The 25,208-nt window shown below is 44.5% G+C and overlaps 1 protein-coding gene across 1 annotated transcript in view; it reads left to right on the top strand.

The window, feature by feature from the left end:
* The window catches only part of SYN2 (synapsin II), a 352,644-nt gene that overhangs the window by 294,978 nt on the left and 32,458 nt on the right, over positions 1-25,208 (top strand). Inside the window, exons 10-11 of the mRNA XM_015420237.1 lie at positions 13,021-13,095; positions 21,044-21,146. Coding sequence (XP_015275723.1) covers positions 13,021-13,095; positions 21,044-21,146 — 178 coding nt within the window. The remainder of the gene's footprint in view (positions 1-13,020; positions 13,096-21,043; positions 21,147-25,208) is intronic.

Below are 25,208 nucleotides of genomic sequence, written 5' to 3' on the forward strand. Positions count from 1 at the left end.
TTATAATGTATAATTGCTAGAGGGACCACACACACTGACATACTAGAACTCTCACTCGTGTCTAGCAATTTGTGGCTCTAAAGAAGAAGACTGCATATCCATTGCTAGTTCTGAAGTAGCCTTGGAACCATCTCCAGACAATACCATAGGTGACCAAGACCCAATATCGCCAAGTGCCTGTATTCTGAGCAGATGGTTAGGATGGTACAATCCCTGTACATACACGTCACCTCAATAGACACCAGGCCTAAATACAAAATCCTGGGGCAACTCTACCCAGACATACCAGGGTAGTAGTCTTCCCTGTCCTAGAAGGAATACTAGAGATGGCAAGATCAGTTTGGGAGAAAACATCATCCATTCCTGCCACATTTCACATGGTGGAGAATATGTACAGGGTTCAGTGAGAAGGCTGTCCCTTCCTTTTTACCCATCTTACTCCATCCTCTTTGATAGTAGAAGAGACGCAGACTAAACAGAGAGTGGGACACACTCAACTCCAGCAAATAAAGAGTAGGAAGATTGATGCCTTGAGTCACAAGACATGTTCTTCCGAACCTCAGAACCTCAGAATAGCAAACTACCAGGCCATATTGACAGCTTACCAACTTTTCCTATCAAAACAATAATGCCTTACCTAGAACAACTGTTCTGCAGGGCTTGCAAGATGGAGCTCTTCCACCAGGCTTTCAATCAAGGAGCCGCATTGAAGAACTGAACTGTGATAAGGCCCGTGGACTACCATCAGCAGTCTGTGCCTGCCGCATAAATAGATCAAGATGAGCTGACCATCAACACAGACTGTATCCCACCTGAATACTCCATCATGATTGCTTTCGCCATCTTGATGCAATACTATTATTACTAGTTTCATAATCACTAGAACTTTATGATAGTTTGGATTGTTTATGATTGTTTTATAATTGTTATTTTATGTAAGCTGCCCAGAGCCTGCTCCGGTGGGAAGGGTGGGGTATAAATTGAATGAATGAATGAATAAATAAATAAACTGACAAAATATCCTTAGCCAAGGTTATCCAGACGGAAGCCCTCAGATTATCCAAACAATATTTGAATGCCAGTACACATGCAGCTGATGCATCAGTTTGAGCCATGGCCTCATCCATAATTCTTAGGAGACATGCCTGGCTAAGATCATCTGCTCTCCCCACAGAGACGTGGGCTCACGTAGAAGATTTACCTTTTTAGGGTTTGTCTCTCTTCTCCACCACAACTAACGACTTTCTCCAGCAAATCCATCAGACAGCAAAGTCTTTGGCATAACCCAAGCTCAGAACCTGTCATACAAACCTAAGTACCACTTCAGATTTCAACCATCTTCCCAGAGCTTCCAATGTCCATATCAACAGCAACATATATTTCAGTATCCTCATCAGAGATCTTCTTCCCAGTCTCCCCAACAGGCTCAGCACAGATCCATTTCGGGACCCAGACCTGGACCCCTTCAGCACCCTTATAAACAAACAATACAGGCCTCTAAGCCTGCTTCCTGACTATTAATGGTTGGCATCACAGCCAATCATGTTTATGGGGATAGTTTGTCCAGTTTCTTGCCAGAATGGTGCAAAATTACCTCAGACTCTTGGGTCTTGAACATTATTGAAATGGGCTGCTGCCTTGAGTTTACCCAGTTACCACCATTAACATCACTTCACCAGGCAATTGATAATGTTTTTTCCCGAGTTGTTCCCTGAGTTAAATACCCTATTAGAGAAGGGCGCAGTTCAGAGTTTATCTCCCAGTGATTCCGTGTTTTGTTACTGTTCTGGGGTTTTTTCCTGATTAATAAAAAAGTTGAGGGGCCTATGCACTATTTTGGATCTATAGAGTCTCAGTTTCTTCTGAAGGATTCATAAGTTCAGGATGGTCTCCTTGGTCTCTGTGTCACAGTTACCCAACCCAGGAAATTGGTTTGCAGTCTTGGATCTCCAAGATGTGTATTTTCACATTGCCATTCACCCTAAACACAGGAAATACCTATGGTTTAGATTTCAGGGAGTCCCGTATGAATACAGGACCCTCACTTTTGGTTTGGCCACTGCTCCTGAAGTTTTTATAAAATGTATGGCACCATTGGTAGCCCACTTAAGTTCAGAGGGATGTTCTATCTTCCCTTATTTGGTTGTTTACTGCCCCTTCTAAACTTGAATTACAAACACAACTGTCACTGGCCCTGGAGATGCCAGAGTTTAGGTTTATGAGTTAATTGGAAAAAATCCAGCCTTGTTCCCACTCAGCAGGCATCCTTTATTGGGGCTTGACTAGACTCTACTGTAACTAGAGTTTTCTTACCAAGAGACAAGGCATTATCTGTGAAATCTTTGGCTAACAGTTTTATCTCAGATAGGTTTCAGAAAGCTATTAGCATTCAGAGACTCTTGAAACTAATGGCATCCACCACCTTTGTGGGCCCATTTGCTCGGTTCAGGATGAGACCTCTACAGAACTGTCTCATACATGTGTTTAACCACACTATTCATTCTCAGAACCAGTGTTTCTCCATTCTGAGAATGATTTTAAGGATCTTACGATGGTGGACTACTGAGTCTAACCTGCTCCCTGGGATTGCATTTGGGTTTCTTTCTCCACAGATCTTTCAGGCTAGGGGGGGAGGCACTGCGGAGACAGGTGTTTTAGAGGCACATGGGCCGTGATCACATAGGCAGTTTGGCCCGACACAGCCACTGCTCCCCTCTGGATCAAATGGGCGCAGTCAGACAGCCACATCTGTCAGGCGTTCCCCAGCCATACTTATTCTGTCATAGAAAGACAGGTTAAAAAGGCACCACATCACAAGTGGTGTTTTCAGTTCCCCACGCAGTCATTGCACATAGCTGGATGTCTGAACGCGGGGGAGTACGCGGAGAACGGTTTTGGAAGTCTGAACCTGCAGATCTGTTCTGCCACTAGGGAGGGTTTTTTTTAAAAAAAAATTGCCTATATGCGCATGCATGAATTTTGAGGGGTTTTGGCAGCCGCTCTGTGGCAGCACGCACTGCAGTAATGTGGATGCTTTACCACAGGATGTCTCCGTGGGTAACCCGCAGCAGGGTGTGCTGTGTGGCTGATATGCCCTGCAACACTTTCAACCTGTTCAATTAGAGGCGGCACTATATCAGGCCAAGCCGCCAGTGTGGCCTCGGCCATGGTCAGAGGCTGAAAGAGGACTACACATTAACCTCTTAGAGTTAAAAGCTATTTGTTTACTCCTTAACTCCTTTGCAGCTCTTCTTTGTTGGAAGGTGGTCCATATTCAAACAGACAACACCACAGCTATGTTTTATGTCAAGCAAGAGGGTACAGCTTCCCTCCCTTTACGCCAGGAAGCCACTGCCATTTGGGAGTGGGCAATTATGTACCAGGCATCCTTTCAGGCCATCCACATTGCAAGACTGGAGAACACGACAGCAGATTTAATCAGCGAATTAGGGGAACCCACACACAGATGGTCCTGTCACCAAGATTACATCTCCTCCTTCTTTGTTAATGGGGCTTCTTGACTGTGGACCTACTTGCCACAAGGTTCAATTCCAAGGGTGGGTGTAGATCCATGCTCCCTAGGGGATGCCTTCCAATTAATTTGGAATCAGACCTTATTTAACACTTTCCCTTCTATCACCAAGGTACTTAAAGGCAACTCCCATTGCATCCTAATCACCCCCTTCTGGCCAAGACAGATTTGGTTCCAAGTCCTAGTACACAGATCGAGGGGCATATTTACCCATCTACCTCGAACTTCAGACCTATTGAGCATACAGAGTACTCACCCAGAGGCAGGGAGGCTGCACCTGACTGCTTAGTTGCTAACTCCAATTAACAGCCGTTCTCTGAGTCCGTGAGATCAGTTCTGGTCAGTGCTCATAGGCCTTTGACCAGGATCTCCTATTCTCATAAATTGAGGTGTTTCACCCTTTGGTTAAGGGACAAGGGGGTCTCCCCTACTAACTGTCCACTATCTCTAATTTTAGAATATTTATTATCCTTGAAGAACTCAGGTTTATCAGTGTCTTCTGTTAAGGTTTCTCTAGCAGCTTTCTTTCATGTTCAGGTAGAGGGTAAATCTATTTTCTCTTGTGAAGTTTCAAGGGGGTTCCTTAAGGGCATAATTTGTACCCTCCTAGGACACCTTTTGTACCTCAATGGTCTTTGTCCCTTGTGCTGACTCATTTAATGCAACCTCCCTTTGAACCTTTGGCCACCTTGTCCCTCGATAACCTTTTTTTTAAGGTCTTCTTTTATAGTGACAATTACATCTACTAGGAGAGTGGGAGAGATCACAGCCCCGAGAGCTGACTGCCCTTTTATAAAGTTTCATGCCCAAAGAACAATACTACATAGGAACCTGGAATGTAAGATCTATGAATCAAGGTAAGCTTGACGTGGTCAAAAATGAGATGGCAAGACTTAACATCGATATCTTAGGAATCAGTGAACTTAAGTGGACAGGAATGGGCGAATTTAACTCAGAAGACCATTATATCTACTACTGTGGCCAGGAATCTCGTAGAAAAAATGGTGTGGCCTTTATAGTCAACAAGAGAGTGCAAAAGGCAGTACTGGGATACAATCTCAAAAATGACAGAATGATTTCTGTCCGATTCCAAGGCAAACCATTCAACATCACAGTAATCCAAGTCTATGCCCCAACCACTGATGCAGAAGAGGCTGAAGTGGACCGGTTCTATGAAGACCTACAACACCTCATAGAACTAACACCAAAAAATGATGTCCTCATCATCATAGGGGACTGGAATGCTAAAGTAGGAAGTCAAAAGGTAACCGGAATAACAGACAAGTTTGGCCTTGGAAAGCAAAATGAAGCAGGGCAAAGGTTAACAGAGTTTTGTCAAGAGAACACACTGGTCATAGCGAACACCCTTTTCCAACAACCTAAGAGACGACTCTACACATGGACATCACCAGATGGGCAACACCGAAATCAGATTGACTATATAATTTGCAGTCAAAGATGGAGAAGCTCTATCCAGTCAGTAAAAACAAGACCTGGAGCTGACTGTGGTTCAGATCATGAGCTACTCATTGCAAAATTCAGACTTAAACTGAAGAAAATCGGGAAAACCACGAGGCCATTCAGGTTTGACCTAGATCGCATCCCTGATGAATATACAGTAGAGGTGAAGAATAGATTCAAGGGTCTGGATTTGATAGATAGAGTGCCTGAAGAACTATGGACAGAGGTTCGTGACATCGTACAGGAGGCAGCAATCACCACCATACCAAAGAAAAAGAAATGCAAGAAAGCAAAATGGCTTTCTGATGAGGCTTTACAAATAGCAGAGGAAAGAAGGAAAGCGAAAGGCAAAGGCGAAAAGGAAAGATTTACCCAACTGAACGCAGATTTCCAGAGAACAGCAAGGAGAGATAAGGAGGCCTTCCTGAATGAACAGTGCAAAGTAATAGAAGAAAACAATAGAATGGGAAGGACTAGAGATCTCTTCAAGAAAATTGGAGAAATCAAGGGAGCGTTCCATGCAAAGCTGGCCATGATAAAGGACAAAAACGGTAGGGACCTAACAGAAGCAGAAGAGATTAGGAAAAGATGGCAAGAATACACAGAAGAACTATACAAGAAAGACCTCGATGTCCTTGACAACCACGACGGTATAATCACTGACCTCGAGCCAGACATCCTGGAATGTGAAGTTAAATGGGCCTTAGAAAGCATTACTAACAACAAAGCTAGTGGAGGTGATGGTATCCCAGCTGAGCTATTCAAAGTCTTAGAAGAGGATGCTGTTAAAGTTCTGCACTCCATTTGCCAGCAAATTTGGAAAACGCAACAGTGGCCACAGGATTGGAAAAGATCAGTATACATTCCAATCCCAAAGAAGGGCAATGCCAAGGAATGTTCAAACTATCGCACAATTGCACTCATATCACACGCTAGCAAGGTCATGCTCAAGATCCTACAAGCTAGGCTTCAACAGTACGTGGATAGAGAACTACCAGAAGTACAAGCTGGGTTTCGAAGAGGTAGAGGAACGAGAGATCATATTGCCAACATTCGCTGGATTATGGAGAAAGCAAGAGAGTACCAGAAAAATATCTACTTCTGCTTCATTGACTATGCTAAAGCCTTTGACTGTGTGGATCACAACAAACTATGGCAGGTCCTTAAAGAGATGGGAGTACCAGACCACCTCACATGTCTCTTGAGAAACCTGTATAAGGGCCAAGAAGCGACAGTTAGAACCGGATACGGAACAACTGATTGGTTCAGCATAGGAAAAGGAGTACGACAAGGATGTATACTGTCACCTTGCTTATTTAATATATATGCAGAGTACATCATGCGAAATGCTGGCCTGGATGAATCACAAGCGGGAATTAAGATTGCTGGGGAAAAGATCAACAACCTCAGATATGCAGATGATACCACTCTAATGGCTGAAAGTGAAAAGGATCTAAAGAGCCTCTTGCTCAGAGTAAAAGAGGAGAGCGCAAAAGTGGGCTTGAAGCTCAACATCAAAAAAACTAAGATCATGGCATCCGGCCCCATCACTCCTTGGCAAATAGAAGGGGAAGCTGTGGAAGTAGTGACAGACTTCACGTTCCTGGGATCCCAGATCACCGCAGACTGTGACTGCAGCCATGAAATTAAAAGACGCCTGCTCCTTGGGAGGAAAGCGATGGCGAACCTAAACAGCATGATAAAAAGTAGAGACATCACCCTGCCAACAAAAGTCCGCATGGTCAAAGCAATGGTATTCCCAGTAGTCATGTATGGCTGCGAGAGCTGGACTATAAGGAAGGCCGAGCGCCGAAGAATAGATTCTTTTGAACTATGGTGCTGGAGAAGACTCTTGAGAGTCCCTTGGACTGCAAGAAGAACAAATCAGTCAATCCTCAAAGAAATCAACCCTGACTGTTCCCTGGAAGGCCAGATAATGAAACTGAAGCTCAAATACTTTGGCCACCAAATGAGAAGGGAGCACTCACTGGAGAAGACCCTGATGCTGGGAAAGATTGAAGGTCAAAGAAGACGGGGACGGCAAAGGATGAGATGGTTAGACAGTGTCAACAAACCTAAGTACCACTTCAGATTTCAACCATCTTCCCAGAGCTTCCAATGTCCATATCAACAGCAACATATATTTCAGTATCCTCATCAGAGATCTTCTTCCCAGTCTCCCCAACAGGCTCAGCACAGATCCATTTCGGGACCCAGACCTGGACCCCTTCAGCACCCTTATAAACAAACAATACAGGCCTCTAAGCCTGCTTCCTGACTATTAATGGTTGGCATCACAGCCAATCATGTTTATGGGGATAGTTTGTCCAGTTTCTTGCCAGAATGGTGCAAAATTACCTCAGACTCTTGGGTCTTGAACATTATTGAAATGGGCTGCTGCCTTGAGTTTACCCAGTTACCACCATTAACATCACTTCACCAGGCAATTGATAATGTTTTTTCCCGAGTTGTTCCCTGAGTTAAATACCCTATTAGAGAAGGGCGCAGTTCAGAGTTTATCTCCCAGTGATTCCGTGTTTTGTTACTGTTCTGGGGTTTTTTCCTGATTAATAAAAAAGTTGAGGGGCCTATGCACTATTTTGGATCTATAGAGTCTCAGTTTCTTCTGAAGGATTCATAAGTTCAGGATGGTCTCCTTGGTCTCTGTGTCACAGTTACCCAACCCAGGAAATTGGTTTGCAGTCTTGGATCTCCAAGATGTGTATTTTCACATTGCCATTCACCCTAAACACAGGAAATACCTACGGTTTAGATTTCAGGGAGTCCCGTATGAATACAGGACCCTCACTTTTGGTTTGGCCACTGCTCCTGAAGTTTTTATAAAATGTATGGCACCATTGGTAGCCCACTTAAGTTCAGAGGGATGTTCTATCTTCCCTTATTTGGTTGTTTACTGCCCCTTCTAAACTTGAATTACAAACACAACTGTCACTGGCCCTGGAGATGCCAGAGTTTAGGTTTATGAGTTAATTGGAAAAAATCCAGGCTCGTTCCCACTCAGCAGGCATCCTTTATTGGGGCTTGACTAGATTCTACTGTAACTAGAGTTTTCTTACCAAGAGACAAGGCATTATCTGTGAAATCTTTGGCTAACAGTTTTATCTCAGATAGGTTTCAGAAAGCTATTAGCATTCAGAGACTCTTGAAACTAATGGCATCCACCACCTTTGTGGGCCCATTTGCTCGGTTCAGGATGAGACCTCTACAGAACTGTCTCATACATGTGTTTAACCACACTGTTCATTCTCAGAACCAGTGTTTCTCCATTCTGAGAATGATTTTAAGGATCTTACGATGGTGGACTAGTGAGTCTAACCTGCTCCCTGGGGTTGCATTTGGGTTTCTTTCTCCACAGATCTTTCAGGCTGTGGGGGGGGCACTGCGGCGACCGGTCCTTCCAATTAATTTGGAATCAGACCTTATTTAACACTTTCCCTTCTATCACCAATAGGGAAGGTAATAGCCAAGGTACTTAAAGGCAACTCCCGTTGCATCCTAATCACCCCCTTCTGGCCAAGACAGATTTGGTTCCAAGTCCTAGTACACAGATCGAGGGGCATATTTACCCATCTACCTCGAACTTCAGACCTATTGAGCATACAGAGTACTCACCCAGAGGCAGGGAGGCTGCACCTGACTGCTTAGTTGCTAACTCCAATTAACAGCCGTTCTCTGAGTCCGTGAGATCAGTTCTGGTCAGTGCTCATAGGCCTTTGACCAGGATCTCCTATTCTCATAAATTGAGGTGTTTCACCCTTTGGTTAAGGGACAAGGGGGTCTCCCCTACTAACTGTCCACTATCTCTAATTTTAGAATATTTATTATCCTTTAAGAACTCAGGTTTATCAGTGTCGTCTGTTAAGGTTTCTCTAGCAGCAATATCTTTCTTTCATGTTCAGGTAGAGGGTAAATCTATTTTCTCTTGTGAAGTTTCAAGGGGGTTCCTTAAGGGAATAATTTGTACCCTCCTAGGACACCTTTTGTACCTCAATGGTCTTTGTCCCTTGTGCTGACTCATTTAATGCAACCTCCCTTTGAACCTTTGGCCACCTTGTCCCTCGATAACCTTTTTTTTAAGGTCTTCTTTTATAGTGACAATTACATCTACTAGGAGAGTGGGAGAGATCAAGAGTCGGACTCGACTGTGCGACTGAACAACAACAACAAATGCCCAAAGATGGTTTTTAGACCCAGCATTTATTTTTTTATCTAAAGTATTTCCTAAATTTCATCTGTCAGGATATTTCACTTCCCAACCTCTTCCTGTGCCCATTGTCTACAGATGAAAGATGACTACATACACTAGATGTAAAATGTGCTTTATTCTTTTATTTAAAGAGGAAAAGGGAATTCAGAAAGGTCCCACAATTATTTGTCTGCTTCACTGGCCCCTTGAAAGAAAAAGCAGCTTCTGCTCAGATGGTATCCAGATGTATTGTCTCCACTATCAGATGAGCCTATGAACTGGCATCGGCGGATTGTCCTTTACATATAAGGGCACACTCCACGAGAGCCCAAGCAACATCTGCAGCCTTCCAAAGAGGCATCCCATTACCTGATATTGCAAAGCAACAACCTGGTCATCTGCAGACACCTTTGTTAGATACTACTCTGTTGATGTTAACTCAAGGAGGGATATGTCAGTGGGGACAGCAATTCTACATTCAATTTTGCAGTAAATCACTCACCCCACCACCTGGTAAGCCATCTTGCTAGTCTCCCATGTGGGACCGCACAGAACAATGATGATGAAAACACGGTTGCACTTATATGTTACTGTTGTTCATCTAGTTTTCTGTGTACAGACACACATCCCCCCCACCCTGCTGTGAATGATACTTCTGTTGCAAAAATATATATATATTGGCTCATAGCAGCTGCTGAGGAGAACTGAAGGAGTGTATGGAGCCCCTCCCTGGAGCACGAGACTGTTGGGTGGGAAAATGGCTCCAATAGCTCCAGTTGGGAGGTACTCCTCCTGCTCTGTTACTAAGCTAACTAGAAATCTTCCGGTGGCTGGCCTGCGTGTGTGTACAGTACCCATGTGTGCCTACACAGTGATAACTACAAGAACAACAGTTTCAGGTAAGTGCAACACTGTTTCACTGGTCTTGAAGTTCTACCCTGGAAGACTTGCTGACAGAATTTCTGAGACACTTGCCAGAATTCTGAGGGATTCTAGCAAATCTTCCCTTGGGGAGATAATGATCAAAAAATGTCCTTGGCTATCTAGCACTTTTGCATTGTTTGTAAACTACACAATAAATTGGACCTCCCCTTCTGCCATTGAGAAGTTACCAACCAGGCAAAGGACTGCAAGACCTATATGTGGCTGTTGCTAGGCAACCAAAACAGCATTGCCAGCCTTCAAACTGTGGTTTCTGTTATTAAAAGACAGGGAGGCCTTTCCCTATTTTGGCCTTTAACAGAGGAGTCATTGGGGCCAGGCCCAGCAACAAACACTAGGCATCTTGCTATCACATGACTTGCATGACTCGTCCAGGCCCAGCTGCTTAGTACTCTTCAACAGCAGCCACTGCACAAAAACCAGTGCTGGGTAACCTTGGGCCAGTCACACACACTCAGACAAACTTACCTCATGGGTTATTGTGAGGATAAAAATGAGGAAAGAAGAATGATGTAAGCTGATTTGGGTCCCCAATGGGGCGAAAGGTGGGGTATAAATGAAGTAAATAAAAAGGCTGAATATTGGGTGGATGGATAAAAGGAAGTTTGGTTGGTGAGTGGGGAGAAGGAAGCAAGGAAAGGGGAGAGGATATGGGAACAGCCAGGAGGTGAAATAGAAGAACTATTATGGGGAAGGGGTTGCAGGAGAAAGTGAAGTGACCCCAGCAAGTCCTTATGCAGAACTCCCAAAATTCTAGGAGATAACTTTTCGTTAAGCCCTAATCTTCATCCTTTCTCACTATTATTTGATTTAGCTGTTCAAATATCATGCACAAGAGAATGGTTCAGGTATGTTTATCTTTCCAACATAGTTATTGTAAAGAGTTGGTTTAGCTCCACTGGAATTTGTCCTAGTACTCCTTTCTTTGTCATCTAAAGGTTTGACTGCCTCTGTGGCTGGATGCCATCAGTATTTTAAGAATACATCAGTATTTTAAGAATCTTTTATGGTTTTAGAAATTTCATATTCAAGTTTCTCCATGCATGCACACAAAAGCTTGCACCTTGAATAAAACTTTGTTGGTCTTAAAGGTGCCATTGTACTCTAACTTTGTTCTATTGCGGCAGAGAAGTAAAAACTTTGCTCCAAACAGTGCTGAGGGAAAGGAGGCCCATGAGAGTGACATTTATAGCTACTGACCCTGAAGTCCGACACTAATGCAGGGGTCTTGGTGGCTGTTTACTTTCTAGGCTTGGAAACAACTACTAGAAGTGAGGGCCAGGTGTGGGCTCATCATGTACCAATAGAGTAGGATTGAGTTAATGTTGGAAAGGGCAGGGACAAATCCAGTGGATGGCCCAGGCTAGCCCGATCTCATCAGATCTCAGAAACTGTGGGATTGACTCTGGTTGGTATTTGAATGAGAGACCATCAAGGAAGTCCAAGGGCCCTGCACAGAGGCAGGCAATGGAAAACCACCTCTAAATGTCTCTTGCCTACAAAATTATATGAGGTCTCCATAAGACGGTCACAACTTGATGGCACTTTCCACCACACAGAAGTTGGGGTTTGAAGATTACTTGTCCAAATACAGACATGAGATGAGTTCTTGGTAGGGTAGCCAATAACTGGCAGGAGACTTGGGGGGGGGGGCTCGCTGATGATGTTACTGATGACACAGTGACATCACTTCTGGGTTGCACCAGAAATGACATCCTCATCACCACCATTTCCCACTTGTTCAAAGAGTGGCAGCAGAGGAATAGAAAGGATTAAGAAGGTTTCTCCCATCTTTGTTTTCAATTATTCTCTGTTTAGGGAAGGAGAGTCTGGCAACCTTAGAGACAATTTCCTTTGGTTTTCACAGCTGAATCACACTAAAAAATGAAAAGTTGATCCACTGTTAGTTCCTCAAAATCAGCATGAATCTTCTATTATTCTTTACTTGTTTTCAGATATGTTTAGTCAGTAGCTTCATGTTCCACAGCTGTTTTTCATTTTACTTTTTTTCCTGTGGTGCTTTTCAAACAAGCACAGAATAATTATTTGAAGAGCTGCCATATAAAATATAAGCTGTTGTCATTGCTTTAAAGGTACTATCAGAATATCCAGTGCTATAATCTTCTGCAGTATGTGGATCCTGAACACACATGATAGGTTGCTTATCATATGCTGTTGGAGAGGCAGCTAAGATATTGTGCTGAGTCTTTCTTACACCTTCTTGGAAATGGATATGGATAAGGACAGATGGACTTTAATATCAATACATCCTTATTCTATGGAAATTACTTTTTGGGGGAAAGGGGGAGGATTTAGAAAAAACAATGTCACACACAAGAAAAAATATCAAATCTTATATTTTGGTTTATCTAAATAAAAAGCTAAATACATACATTTGTATATGAATATATGTTCTGTGGATTTGAATTTCAAATGATGGCTAACAATTCAACTCTTTTAAAGTCTTGTAATTATTGTGACAGAAGACAAATTACCAGCTTAAACTCATGCCACTATTTTGCAGAATACAATACAAATGTTCTCACTTTTAACATAGCTGCTTTGCTTTCACATACTTTTCTTCTTTGTTAAAAGACAAAGTTATAACCCCCCCCCCTTCTGATTCAGGGTAAAAAAAAGGTATGTTAACTAAATATAATTTATATTTCACAAGCCTTTCTTCTATGCATTCATCAAATTAAACTCATCTCCTTATTCAGAAAAAATGTTGCTAAATGAATTATACTCGATGATGTGCTGCTTGTAACTTGCTTTGGATACTCATTATTAAGAAGCAAAAAGTTACTAGTAAATGGACTGAAATAATAACAAAATAGTCAGTATGCTCCTTATTTAAACATTCTATATTTCTTCACAGGAGGACATCTATATCCGGAAACTGGAAGACAAACACTGGATCAGCAATGCTGGAACAAATTGCTATGTCAGACAGGCAAGTTCATGTAATAAAGATTTTTTTTTTTAATGAACAGCGTGCCTGGCAGAGTCAAAGATTTATGATTGTCCTGAAAGAACATACCCTAAGCTTGTGCTGATGTCACTCAGGTTGCATTCAAATATCGCAGCCAACTGAATGTGTTCGTGACAGGGGGAAAAGCCTAAAATCCTCAAGCTTGCACAATCCTATACTCCTTCCCACATATGTCAAGCCAAAATTGAAGATTTCTTGATTTAAAAATCTTTGATCTTACCACATTTGTTGTGACATCTACATTTGGGTTCTTCAAGGAACTGGGGTTTGCTTGTTGCCCACCAACTATGGGATACTATACCATAGTTAAATTCAAATTCACTTTGTGACCTTCCTTGTAGTATATTGGTACTGTTGCTTTAAGGACAACTCCCAGAGGCTTTCTACAAAGGAGAAGCTCAGGTCTTGTAACCATAAATGAGAGAGAAGTTAGAATTACAGAGGCCTAATTGTGGCCTGTTCTGTTAGTTGGCTGTTGTGTTCCAATAAAACTCAGTTCTTGTGATCATCACCGCCTCCACTACTGATTCTTTCCCTCACTAAAGATATAACATACGTAAACCATAAAGCCCCCTCAGCTCCACACAGAAAGTGAGTGTGTGAGCCTGAAGATTTCAAGCTCATTCTCATCACAAATAAATAGTGCTTTGTTTGTGATGTCTGAATACAGCATTTGTGTTATCTGTGCAAAGGTTGGAGAACTGGAAGGTTAAGTGGACTGGAAGTTGAGGGGGGGTCTTTTCTGCTCTGCCGGTGGCTCTGAGAGCTCTTAGTCTTTTATTAAATCTTTTCCTTACCACCTCTGTTGTTTCCTGTTTAAACCAAACACTGGTTATTTTGTAGATATATGTGGGGTTTTCCCCCAAGTGCACTCATTCTGCATTCACTGGGTGCGTTCAGACGGGGCATTTGCAATGGTATAGGTGCCGGTTGGAATCGGTGTACTTACTGGCGTTCACACGGCAAACATCTGCCTTCCATCCCTAACCATTGCAAAGAGCTTTAAACCGTTGTATTCTGCCACTAGGTCCCCAAGTGGTGGTATCCTGAGTGCAACGGTTGTAATCGCTTTACCCCCCGGCTGATCGCTCTCCAACGTTGTAGAGCCACTTCCGTTCGGAAGCCCGAGCCTTCCGATTTTCGCCCACCATTTTTTTAAGGTCGCCGATATGCGCTTGGGCAAAGCTTCACCCCGGCGTTTGTTTTTTTAAAAAAGAAAAGGTCCTTAGTTTAACTTTTAGAGGAGTCCAGGACCTCAGGGAGGCCACTTTGCTCTTTAAACTTTAAAGGTAAGTCCTTACCTTTAAACGTTAAATGTAAGACGGGGTGTTTTGCGCATGCGTGAAGATCGTCATTCTGTGGATGGCTGCCTATGCGCATGCGCAAACTAAGTTAAAAAAAACCCAAACCGCCGATGCCCGCTGTGTGTGCACGGGTGTATTGCGATGTGCTGCGCAGTCAGGAGGTGAGTGTGATCGCGTTTCAGCTGGCATAAACTGCACTGGTTCCAACCAGTACAGTTTATGCCGGCTGAAACACCCCATCTGAACGCACCCACTGTGTGGTAGAGGACATTTATATAAAATGGTCTCAGCATATTTTTCAGGTGTATTCATCAACCCTACAACATGCTCAGTGGAGATTAGAATATGTCACATGTGTGTAGAAGCCAAAAAACTGAGCTGAGACCCATCCCATAATGAGGTTACTCATCAATTCAAGATTACTCTAAAATTATATCATGATAGATTTAAAGAAATAATTTTAGTTTTGTGTTGTTTAGCTCTGACATATATCCTATCCAGGTCATAATCCTTCAAACCATAAATTTTCTAGATACCTTATCAGGTTATTTAAACATCAGGACAGCTTATTTGTATTAACCACTTATATCAGTCGGTGCTTGTATTAGTTAAGTGCTATATGAAGCCAAAACAGGGACTTTCAGAACTGGACTTCATTAAAACAACTTTTTAAAATTTCTTCTTATTTGAACTTGTAAACTGTAACCTGATGAGTTACAGTGGTATTTCAAGAACATGTTGTATCCAAAAGGATAATGAGACACATTCCTGAAAACTGTGAAGTGAGCGAGATATCCGTGTTTTGAAAGACTAAGAGGAATAAGTATATACTTTCCTTTCGTCCTTTCAGAAACCCTAACTGTATGGTTGTCAATCTCCAGGTAAGCCTGGAGATCTACCAAAATTTTAACTGATTTCCAGGCAACAGAGATAATTTTCTGGAGAAAACGCTTCGGAGGGTGGACTCTATGACAGTATTCCCCACTGAGATTCCTCCCCTCCCCAAAACCCATCATTGGCTTCGGTCACACGGCAAAGTTGCCGCGGGAGAAGCACGGATGGTGGGCGGATTATCCGGGCACGATCACACCCCAACATCTGGGAAGTGGAGCGCACCCGTGGCTTACCGCCGACAATGCGCCTTAAAAAATGAGTACCTCCAAGATACTAGTAAACGTTTGCCATGGGCTGCCTCCAGACGCCCGTGGTGTGATCGCACCGGCGCACGGCATTCCGCTCTGGTCCCTCGTTTACCTGCAGGCACCAAGGGAGGGACCCATGGTGTGCCACTGGCACATCTGATTGTGTAATCGCGCATCAAACTGTGCCAGGGCAATTAGCCACGCCTCCCCCCGCGATATCCAGCCCGTGTGACCAGGGCCATTGTAAGGTTCCACCCACAAACCTCCAGGAATCCCCTGATCTGGAATTGGCAACCCTCTCAAATTATTAGGTACTCCTTCCAACAGCATCTGAATTTCAACTGTCTGGGGCTGTGGTCAGACTGCAGGGTTGGTGCTGGCTCAGTCTGGTCCTGGCTCTAAGTACTCCATTGCAGTTTTTAACTGAGAGTTTTAATCATACATCCCACCGTGAACTGGCCTAACTGTGCACTCACCCCTTGGTTGATCGTTCAGACTATTGCTGTGCAGCAACCACGGAGTGAGTGGTTGGGTGGCTTCTTTTTTTAATTTGACTACTTATTTGAAGCTCCATTTTAACAGCTGAAGAAGGCCGCCTTCCCCTCTAAAAAAACCCATCTTTTCAATTAACCCCTTCCCCACCCTGTGTGCTACAAAGCTGTAGGCACAGGAATCGGCATGAAAAAAACAAAGGAGGCTTCTCAGCCTGCCCTCCCCCCCCCACCTCAGAGGACAGCTGAAAGCATGCATACATTGCTGACTTTTTAAAAAACCAAGGAGCAAAAATGGAACAGAGTGATCAGACTTCCCAACCAGGTTGAGCTCGCACCAGGGGAATTCAGACATCTGAAAATGCGGGGTGAAAGCACTGATATTTGTAAACACTGGACTTTCCCAGGTGCCTGATTACTCTGCTTCCAAAGCAGGGCAGAATGGGGTGGTAATGACTGGGGCACAGAAGGCAGATGTTGCTGTCTGATCATGCTGTTTAAATCCGCAAAGGACCACAACAATATCAGCGCAAACTGCTCATGTGACCGCAGCCTGGGTCTCATGTTGGGTTTCAGGGACAATCTAGAGGTTCTGCTGGCATTCCACCTCTCTATGCTACCCATCAGTGTCCCTGTGTGAACTAATGGAGTGGTTTTGATAGTATTGAAAGCAGTGTTCCCTCTAAGATAGTGTGATCTAGCTCACAGTTTTTTAGCCTCCAGCTCACACATTTTTGTCTTCGCTCAGGAAGGATGGCTCCAGAGCAAACTAATTGATGCAGCAGCCAAATTGCTCACTCACAACTTTAATGCCAGTGGCTTACAAAGTAGAATTTTTGCTCACAAGACTCCACAGCTTAGAGGAAGCATTGATTGAAAGCCCCCAGGTTTATTGTGGCCCCAGTCACACGGGCCCAGATATCGCCGGGGGAGGCGTGGCTGTTTGCCCTGGAGCGAATTACCGCGCGGCCGCCGGATCAAACATTCCGCTGACGTCCTGTGGTTCGGGGGGAGGTGCCGATCATACGTCAATCCTGCGGCACGGCAAAGAAGCGGCGCGGCGGGGGTTCTGGTTTTTTTTAACCTAAGTGTGCGCATGCGCCATTGGGTGCTTGTGCACATCCCATGGAGACTTGGGGGAAAAAACCTTTTCACAACGGGACATGGGCAGGCGCCAGATGCCACGAGCTACCACCGGAAACGTGATCAGACGCCCGCCCTTGCCCCGCGGTTTCCAGAAACTAGTACCTCAGAGGTACTAGTTTTTTATGGCGCATCTTCAGCGGGAAGCCTCGGGTTCGCCATGGGAGCTCTAGGTTTCCCAGATGTTGCGGTTTGATCGCGCCCTGAAAATCCGCCTATCTTCCGTCTCTGTAGCATGGCTAATGCTCCGTGTGACTGCAGCCTGTGTTGGGAGACTTTAATATCCATGTGAAGGCCTTACCTTTGCAGCTCAGGATATTGTATATGGGATTGATCACTCCTGCATATCTACTGCAAACCATTGCATATCTAATTTGGATGGATTATTTTCAGTTTGAGCAACCTGAAACTCTTTACAAGATCTTTGGAGTAGTGAAGTTCACAACTAGTATGCTTTATTCTTGCTGGCTGCTCAGGTAGGCTAATGAGGGAACTGGATGTGTGGATAGCAGAGACAGTGAGTGCCTCACTCAGGGAGGGGGAAACCTTCAATTTTCTAGTATAAGGCAGGTGATAGCTTTTCTCCTCCAAGGTTTCTTCAGTTAAACTTACTAACCAGATGCTAGTCAGTCTCATTTCTTGCCTGGTTTTGACACTAAAACAACATTGTTGATGACCCTCACCATGAAAGGGAGAGGAAAGGTGATCTCCACAGCAGCTTTTGACACCACTGAACATGGTACTTTCTGGATAGTCTGGCTGTGGTGGGTTTGGGAGATACCAAGCTATATTTGTTTCAAACTTTGCTGGATGTTAGAGTCCAAAAAGTGGTGCTAAGAGACTGCTGCTCTTTGTAAATGGTCCTTAGCCGGCAATATTCCACAAGGTTTCATTTTGATTAATTGGTGCCTGAAATCAGTGATAGGTTTCATGAGAGTGAACAAACTAAAGAAGTTTGACTCCGTCAGGATAAATATGTTGTTAGCTAGGGCTTCAGGCAGTCTAGGTAGTGGGTTAACTTGTACTGAATAATGTTGTACTCTCCTTGAAGGCTTAGATACACAGTTTGGATATTATAGTTGATCCAGCACTGTTCCTGAATCTTCCTTGTGTAGGACAATGGACCAGTGAAAGGGTACCAGCTGTGGCCAAGAGTGCCTTTACCAACTTAGACTGGTATACAACCCTAATGGAAATATATGCTTCTGTCACAGTTATACATCCCCTGGTAACGCCTGCACTGGACAACTGTAATGTAATCTATGTCAGACCACCTTTGAAAAGTTCTTTAAAACTACAAGCAGTCAGAATGTGGTTGCCTATTGACAGACTCTGGTCATATTATCCCAAAGTTGATCCAGTTTTCTTAGCTTGCATTTCTAGGCCCAGTGCAAAATGTTGGTTTGAGCCTTAAAAAACCATAACTGACTTGGGACTAAGGTATCAACCACTCCAATATGACCCTATCCATACATTTGCAAACTGTTCCATTTTCTATATCTCTATAGCTATTTTTTCAGCTTCTCTTTTGTTCAGAGTGTACACACACAAGCACGCACACATGTATGTATGTATGTATGTATATGAAAACTGCCTTCAGTAAAATTGTGTTGATGTTTCTTTGGTTTCATAGGAAGAGCTTTCTAAAAGCAGTTTTCTTTGTTTGGGTTGGGTTTTTTCCAGATTTACCATTAAAAGAAGGAATACTTCTAGATTCAAGGAAAGAGACTGTAACACTTTATAGCAAGACCTGGCTCTTAAACAAATAAACTCTCCCTGCAGTCAGTGCATCTAAAGATGTTGACTTTGAATTGCATCCAGAAGACCCCTAAAAGTCAAATTGTACAAAAAATAAAAAGCCACCCCTGTAATTCTACAAATTGTCATCAATAACTTTAAAAGAAAACACCTGTATTTTACACTTTTGTTTTTGTAGAAATTTTTTTCGATAGAATTAATTTCAAATAGTGGCATCTACAATCAGGCTAGCCCAATCTCATGAGATCTTGGAAGCTAAGCAGGGTCAGCCCTGATTATTTTTTGGATTGGAGACCACCAAGTAATACTAGGGTCACTACACAAAGACAGGCAATGGCAAACCACTTCGGAATGTATCTTGCCTTGAAAACTCTATGAAGTCACCATAAATTGGCTGAGATTTGACAGCACTTTCCAGCAGCACATCTACAATATGTATGATACAAACTGAACTTAAACATTTCATTTGTAATAAGCCCCATTGCTTTTGTTGTATCTTATTGTAAATGACCAAGATTAGCGTTACAGCCAGTCTTAGAACTAATACATGTATGACAATATGTATATGCATCACAGATGGTCAGTCAATGCCTGCCAAATGAACATACATAAAGTATACGGCCACTGTTTTGAGCATGGAGATGTTATTTTATGGGAATACAGGAAATGTTTTTGAGAATATGTGTAAGAAAACTCACACCCCCTACTGAGAACTGGTAAAGCTGCTGCTATGAGTGAACTCTGAACTCAGAAATGTAACTATTAGAGGAGATTTGCACATACCTTGTGAAAGGAAATCCCCTTCCCCCACAGGCTCCTCTTCTTCTCCCCCCTCCCCTGCCACCAATACTGCTGGCTCCTTCTATTCCTTTCTTCCCTTGCTGCTACTGTCTCTCTCCTCCTTCTGCCACAGCTGCTGCTACCTCTTTCTCCCCCACCACCGCATCCTCCTCTCCTTGCAGATCAGTCCCATATCCAGGAAATATTTGTGAGGGGGCACCAAAGTGCCACCTGGGGAGGGTGGGGTTTGGTGAGGGGAAGGGAAAGGCCAGCCAGAGGAATCAGGGCTGGCAGCATCTCTTGCTTTTCTTTTTTAAAATTGCCTCTTTTCAGTTCCTAAATCCAGGGTGCTGCAAAGGTCAGCAAGTCAGTCAGTCTCCCCACTGCTGCTGATGCTATACCTCCACCTAGCCTCTCCTTCTCTTCCACAGATGCTGCTACTCCTGCACATTGTGGCATTGATTACTGGTGTTGCTAAACAAGCCCCCAGATGGTAGCTGATATCTCACAATACAGCATCACAGCTTTTTAAAAAAACTTGTGGGGTTTTCAAATGTCCATCACCAATTTTTTAAAAAAATTTCTCTGATTTTTCTGCAAAACTGAGTTTGTACGGAAAATCTCTCCTATCCCATTGTGTGGGTTTTTTTTAAAATCTCCATTCTGTAGCCATGTTCAGAATTTTTAGATACGTATGAACCAAACTAGAAAATACATTTGGCCATGAGTCACTTTCTATGCAACAGTGCTGCAGGAGAACGGAAGATAATTCCCCAAGAACTCTAAGGCCTGATTCAGATTGGAACCATATGCTGGTAGATGACGGGTGTCAGGCTCCCCCACACATGCTATGTGGCCCTGTATCAAGCCTTGTACATTCATATTAAACTGATAATAACAGATGACTTTTTAAGATAAAGTTTACGCTGATCTTAGCCAAAAGGCCGAGAAGCCTTTTTTAATGGTAAATCTCTCTATGGTTTGAGAGTGAAAAACCCATTGAATTTTGCCCAAATACCAGAGCATCCCCTGCATGACATCCCTGACATGATGTCATCGTGTTGGGGACATCACTCAATGTCCTTGCCCACCCCAGAATGCCCCCCAACCCACCCACCCCGCCAGAGCGATAAGGGGACCTGGCAACTCTCCACATGAGTTTTTGAAATGTGAGTGGAGGGAAAGTAAGTATGGGGTGCAGTCCTGAGCATAAGCTAGTGTTGCCTGGCTAAATCTCTGTTATGACAACATCACACATTTAGACTAATAGGAACTTCACTTCACATTCCAGGTACAAGCTCTGGATTGACAGCTGTTCTGAGATGTTTGGCGGCCTGGACATATGTGCTGTCAAAGCAGTTCATGGCAAGGATGGGAAGGATTACATTTTTGAGGTATGATGTATATTTTTCTGTGTCAGCACTTTTTTGTTAAGATAATAGGGGAAATCTCAGTGCCTGAAGTTTCCGTTTGGCTTTTGTATATATGTGTGATTCAGAGCATACAGTCCATTTTAGAACACATTTAAGTAATCAAGCAAAGCCACATCTCCCAGAAAATGGTACTGCTTGTGGGAAAGCACAGCTGTATTATGAAGTGGTGTAATTTTGTTTCTGACTATGTATTCTCAAACTTAGAATCAAAATACATCATATTTTCCTAACCCTTCCTTCCTAAATGAGCTCACCATTATTGCTTTGGTATAAAAGGAACAGGTATCTCTTTACCAAGACAAACCCAATAAAATTATATTTTTATGTAAGATGAGAAGAAAGGGAAGTCGGCATGGTATAGCCCGCTCTCGTCAGATCTCATAAGCCAAGCAGGGTCAGTACTTGGAAGGGAGACCACCAAGGAAGACTTTGCAGGGGAAGGCAATGACAAACCAACTCTGCTTCTCACTTGCCTTGAAAGCCCCTTGCTGGGATCACCGTAAGTCAGATGTGACTTGACAGCATTTTACACACGCATGCAAGATGAGAAAATAAGAATACAGCATTATATCCTTTTCTGTAGACCTAATGTATCTTCCTTTCCACCCTTTTGTTTTCCTTTTTGAGAGCTGATACCTCCTGAGATGAAAATAGATAAAATGTATTGCACTGTGCTGCTGAAGGGTTTGAGTTATTGTCTCTAGTAGGTTGTGAGATATGCAACTCTGGTTTCATTTTTTTAATCTGGGTTTTGTTAGAAAACAGCATCTCAAATTTGGTGAGTCAATCTAACATGGATTACACCAGTTATTAGCTTGAAAATGTTTATTTCAAATGTGTTTTGTTCTTTATTTTTCAGTTTATATTTCATCCCATATTTTTAAGAAGCCTCAGGGTGCCTAACAAAATGTAACAGTACATTTGTGAGAAAAGAATTGTATGGGACTGGCAATTTATAATATCTTTCAGCAATTAATAATTAAGTATGAATGGAGTCTGTATTGGTAACACTAGTCAAAATAGATGCCACTTAACAAATTTAGTCTTGTTTGATCCATGAAGACAAAATTAGTTAACTTTTTGCTTATTCTACAAACACCTCTCAAAGAGTGTGTTAGATCAGTCTTTGTCTCTGTCTGCTTCTTTTACTTTCAATCCCTTCAGGAAGCATAAAATGGCTTAATTTTTAAAAAATGAAAATCTTCCCAAAAGAGCAAAATATAAAAAGAACATTAACTCTCTCTTTAGACTCTTGCCTGGAGCACGGGGCATGGGGGTGCCGGACTGAGCCACCCTCCCCCCCGCCAAAAGCCCCCCGCCAAAAGCTTGCACCATGCACCATGCACCCTGGCCACCGCCACCTCTATTCGCTGCCTGGGGAAGGTTGTTCCCAGCCTCCTCTCCGCTGCGCCAGCCACCACGCGCTCCCCCTCCATCTCACCAGCGCTGCCTCTCACATGGCTCACTCAGACCCGTCCAGTCCCTACACCTCTCCCAGCCAGAGGCCCCTCCCACTGGGGGCTCATGGGCGAGAGGGGGAAGGTGGCACGGGAGGGCCTCGCCTCCCCCACGGCAGGGCTCCCGCCATCCGAAAGGCACCGCGCGGGAGAGGAATGGCCCCAGCACCTTGCACGTGCCGCGCCTCAGCCTTGTCCCAGGCAGGCACTTGCAAAATGGTCAACGCACCTGCCTGCTTTGCCTGCCTCCTCCTCACTCCCCTCCCCTCCAACAGCCCCCCTCAAAACAGCCCCTCCCCCTCCTCCCTGCCAACCTCTCTCTGTTCAGTGGCTCTACTGGAAGGTCTCGCAGTGCAGGAACTGGGACTGACAGCTGGCAGCGCAAGCCGAGTGCGAGCAAAGCTCCCCGCTAAACCCCTCTCCCTCTCCTTCTCCCCCCCACTCCTCGCTCGCCCTCAGAGGAGCAGGAGGAGACGGGGTGCGGTGAGGGGGGCGCCAAAGGCAGCCTCACCTGGGGGGGCACCACAAGCTAGCCTTGCCTAGTGTCCAAAAATGCCTCGGGCCTGCCCTGGAAGCAATAGAACAAAATTAGAGTCCAATGGCACCTGACTGATTGCTTCTAGGATGATGAATGTGCTGGAGAGTGATTGAATTGCGTGATTGCCAGGCTTAGAATTATTGTATTAGCTATTGGGAGGGTTAGGTCAGATATTGAATGTTTTAATGACCGTTCTGTGAATGGTTTAGATACTAGGAAATTGTTAATAACTACTCCCAGGAGTTATATGTTAGGGGTGTGGTTTTCCTGGCAATGTAATTCTGTGGCAGATTAGTCAGAGATACTGTGCATTATTGAGCCATTAGGCTACATTTTGTTCAGTAGGGAACTTGATAGTTAGTCATAGCAAGGAGTTAGCGGATTAATACAGGAGCTGAAGGTGCGCCCAGGAGCTGAAGGTGCGCCCGGCTCTAGGAGGACAACTTTCCACCTTGCTGCCGGCAGTCTGGAGCTACGGCATGGACTGGTCGATATAGCAATGCCAGGACAACAGATTCCGGTGCTCTTTGGGAGGGGAAAGAATAGCGGTGGGTCCAGGCGGAGTGACAAAGGAAGGATGCTGAGAAACAAAAGGGCTCGGTGTCCTTCCAGCCTGCGACCCATCCCAAAGGATGTCGGCAGTGGGGCTAGGATTAGTAACCCCCCTCTGTCATTGGTGTTGTGCAACACCAGGTCTATTAACAATAAGACAACAGTCCTTCGGGACTTTGTCATAGAACATCAGTCTGACCTGGCATGTGTGACCGAGACCTGGGTGCAAGAAGGGGAGACTGGAGCTCTCTCCCAGCTTTCCCCACCAGGGTTTTCGGTCCTACACCAATCAGACCAGGGGGCGGGGGGGAGGAGTGGCGATATTTCTGCGGGAGGCTTACTCCTTCAGGGTGCTCCCTACGTTGGAGATTGCAGGCTTAGATTGTGTGGGTGTGGTGCTGGAGGCTGAGGAGAGTGCGGCAATCTGGCTGGTGTACTGTCCGCCTAACGCTTGCCTGCTGTCTCTGCTGGAGGCCGTATCAGGCTGGGCGTTGGAGCACCCTAGGCTAGTAGTCCTGGGTGACTTCAATGTCCATGCCAATGACGCGACCTCTAGCTGGGCTATGGACCTAGTGACGTCCATGGCATCGCTGGGACTCTCCCAATGTGTATCGGCCCCTACACATCAGGCAGGGCACACGCTCGATTTAATCTTCGCAATGGGGATTACAGTGGACCGGATCACTGCGGAAGCAGTGCCATGGTCAGACCACTATGCACTGAAGGCCCGTATGAATGTCCCACCCAAACCCTGTATAGGCGGCGAGCAGATTTTAGCTCGCTCGTGGAGCCAAATGGACCCAGTGCGGCTTCAACTGGCTCTACGGGATCCGATGCCCCCTGGCGGTTCGTTGGATGAGCTCGTGGCCGACTGGCATGGTCAACTTTCCACGGCCATTGACATGATCGCTCCCCGGCGCCCTCTGCGCCCTCGCTCTAGGCTGGCCCCTGGTATACCCAGGGGTTGCGGCTAATGAAGCAAGAGCTAAGATGGTTAGAGAGACGGTGTCGCCGAGCCCACGACAAGGCTACAAGAGCATCCTATAGGACGTTTATGAGATCCTATGAGATGGCAGTCAAGGCTGCGAAGAGGTTGCATCTGCAAGCTCATGCCCAGCCCAATTATTTAGAACAATTCGGTCTTTGATGGCTGTTCCACAGGGCAGACAAAATGGTAGGGAATTGGATATTGGCTGTGAGGCTTTTGCGAGCTATTTCGCGGATAAAGTCTTGACACTCCGCCGCAACCTCCCCGCCACAGTTGAAACAGTTAGCGAACTCGAGGCCCCTTGCGTGTCTTCGAGTTCGGATTTAGAGTATTTGGACCAGCTCAGTCTGGAAGAAGTCGACATATTGCTCGTATCTGTACGTCCAACCACGTGCGGCCTTGACCCGTGCCCCTCCTGGCTCATTAAAGCGGGCCACAAGGGGTTTCGAGGTGCCTTGAGGGAGATTGTTAACAAGTCCCTTTTGGAA

The sequence above is a fragment of the Gekko japonicus genome, unplaced genomic scaffold (genome assembly GCF_001447785.1).
Source record: "Gekko japonicus isolate JY-2015 unplaced genomic scaffold, Gekko_japonicus_V1.1 scaffold254, whole genome shotgun sequence".
Taxonomy (NCBI): Eukaryota; Metazoa; Chordata; class Lepidosauria; order Squamata; family Gekkonidae; genus Gekko; species Gekko japonicus.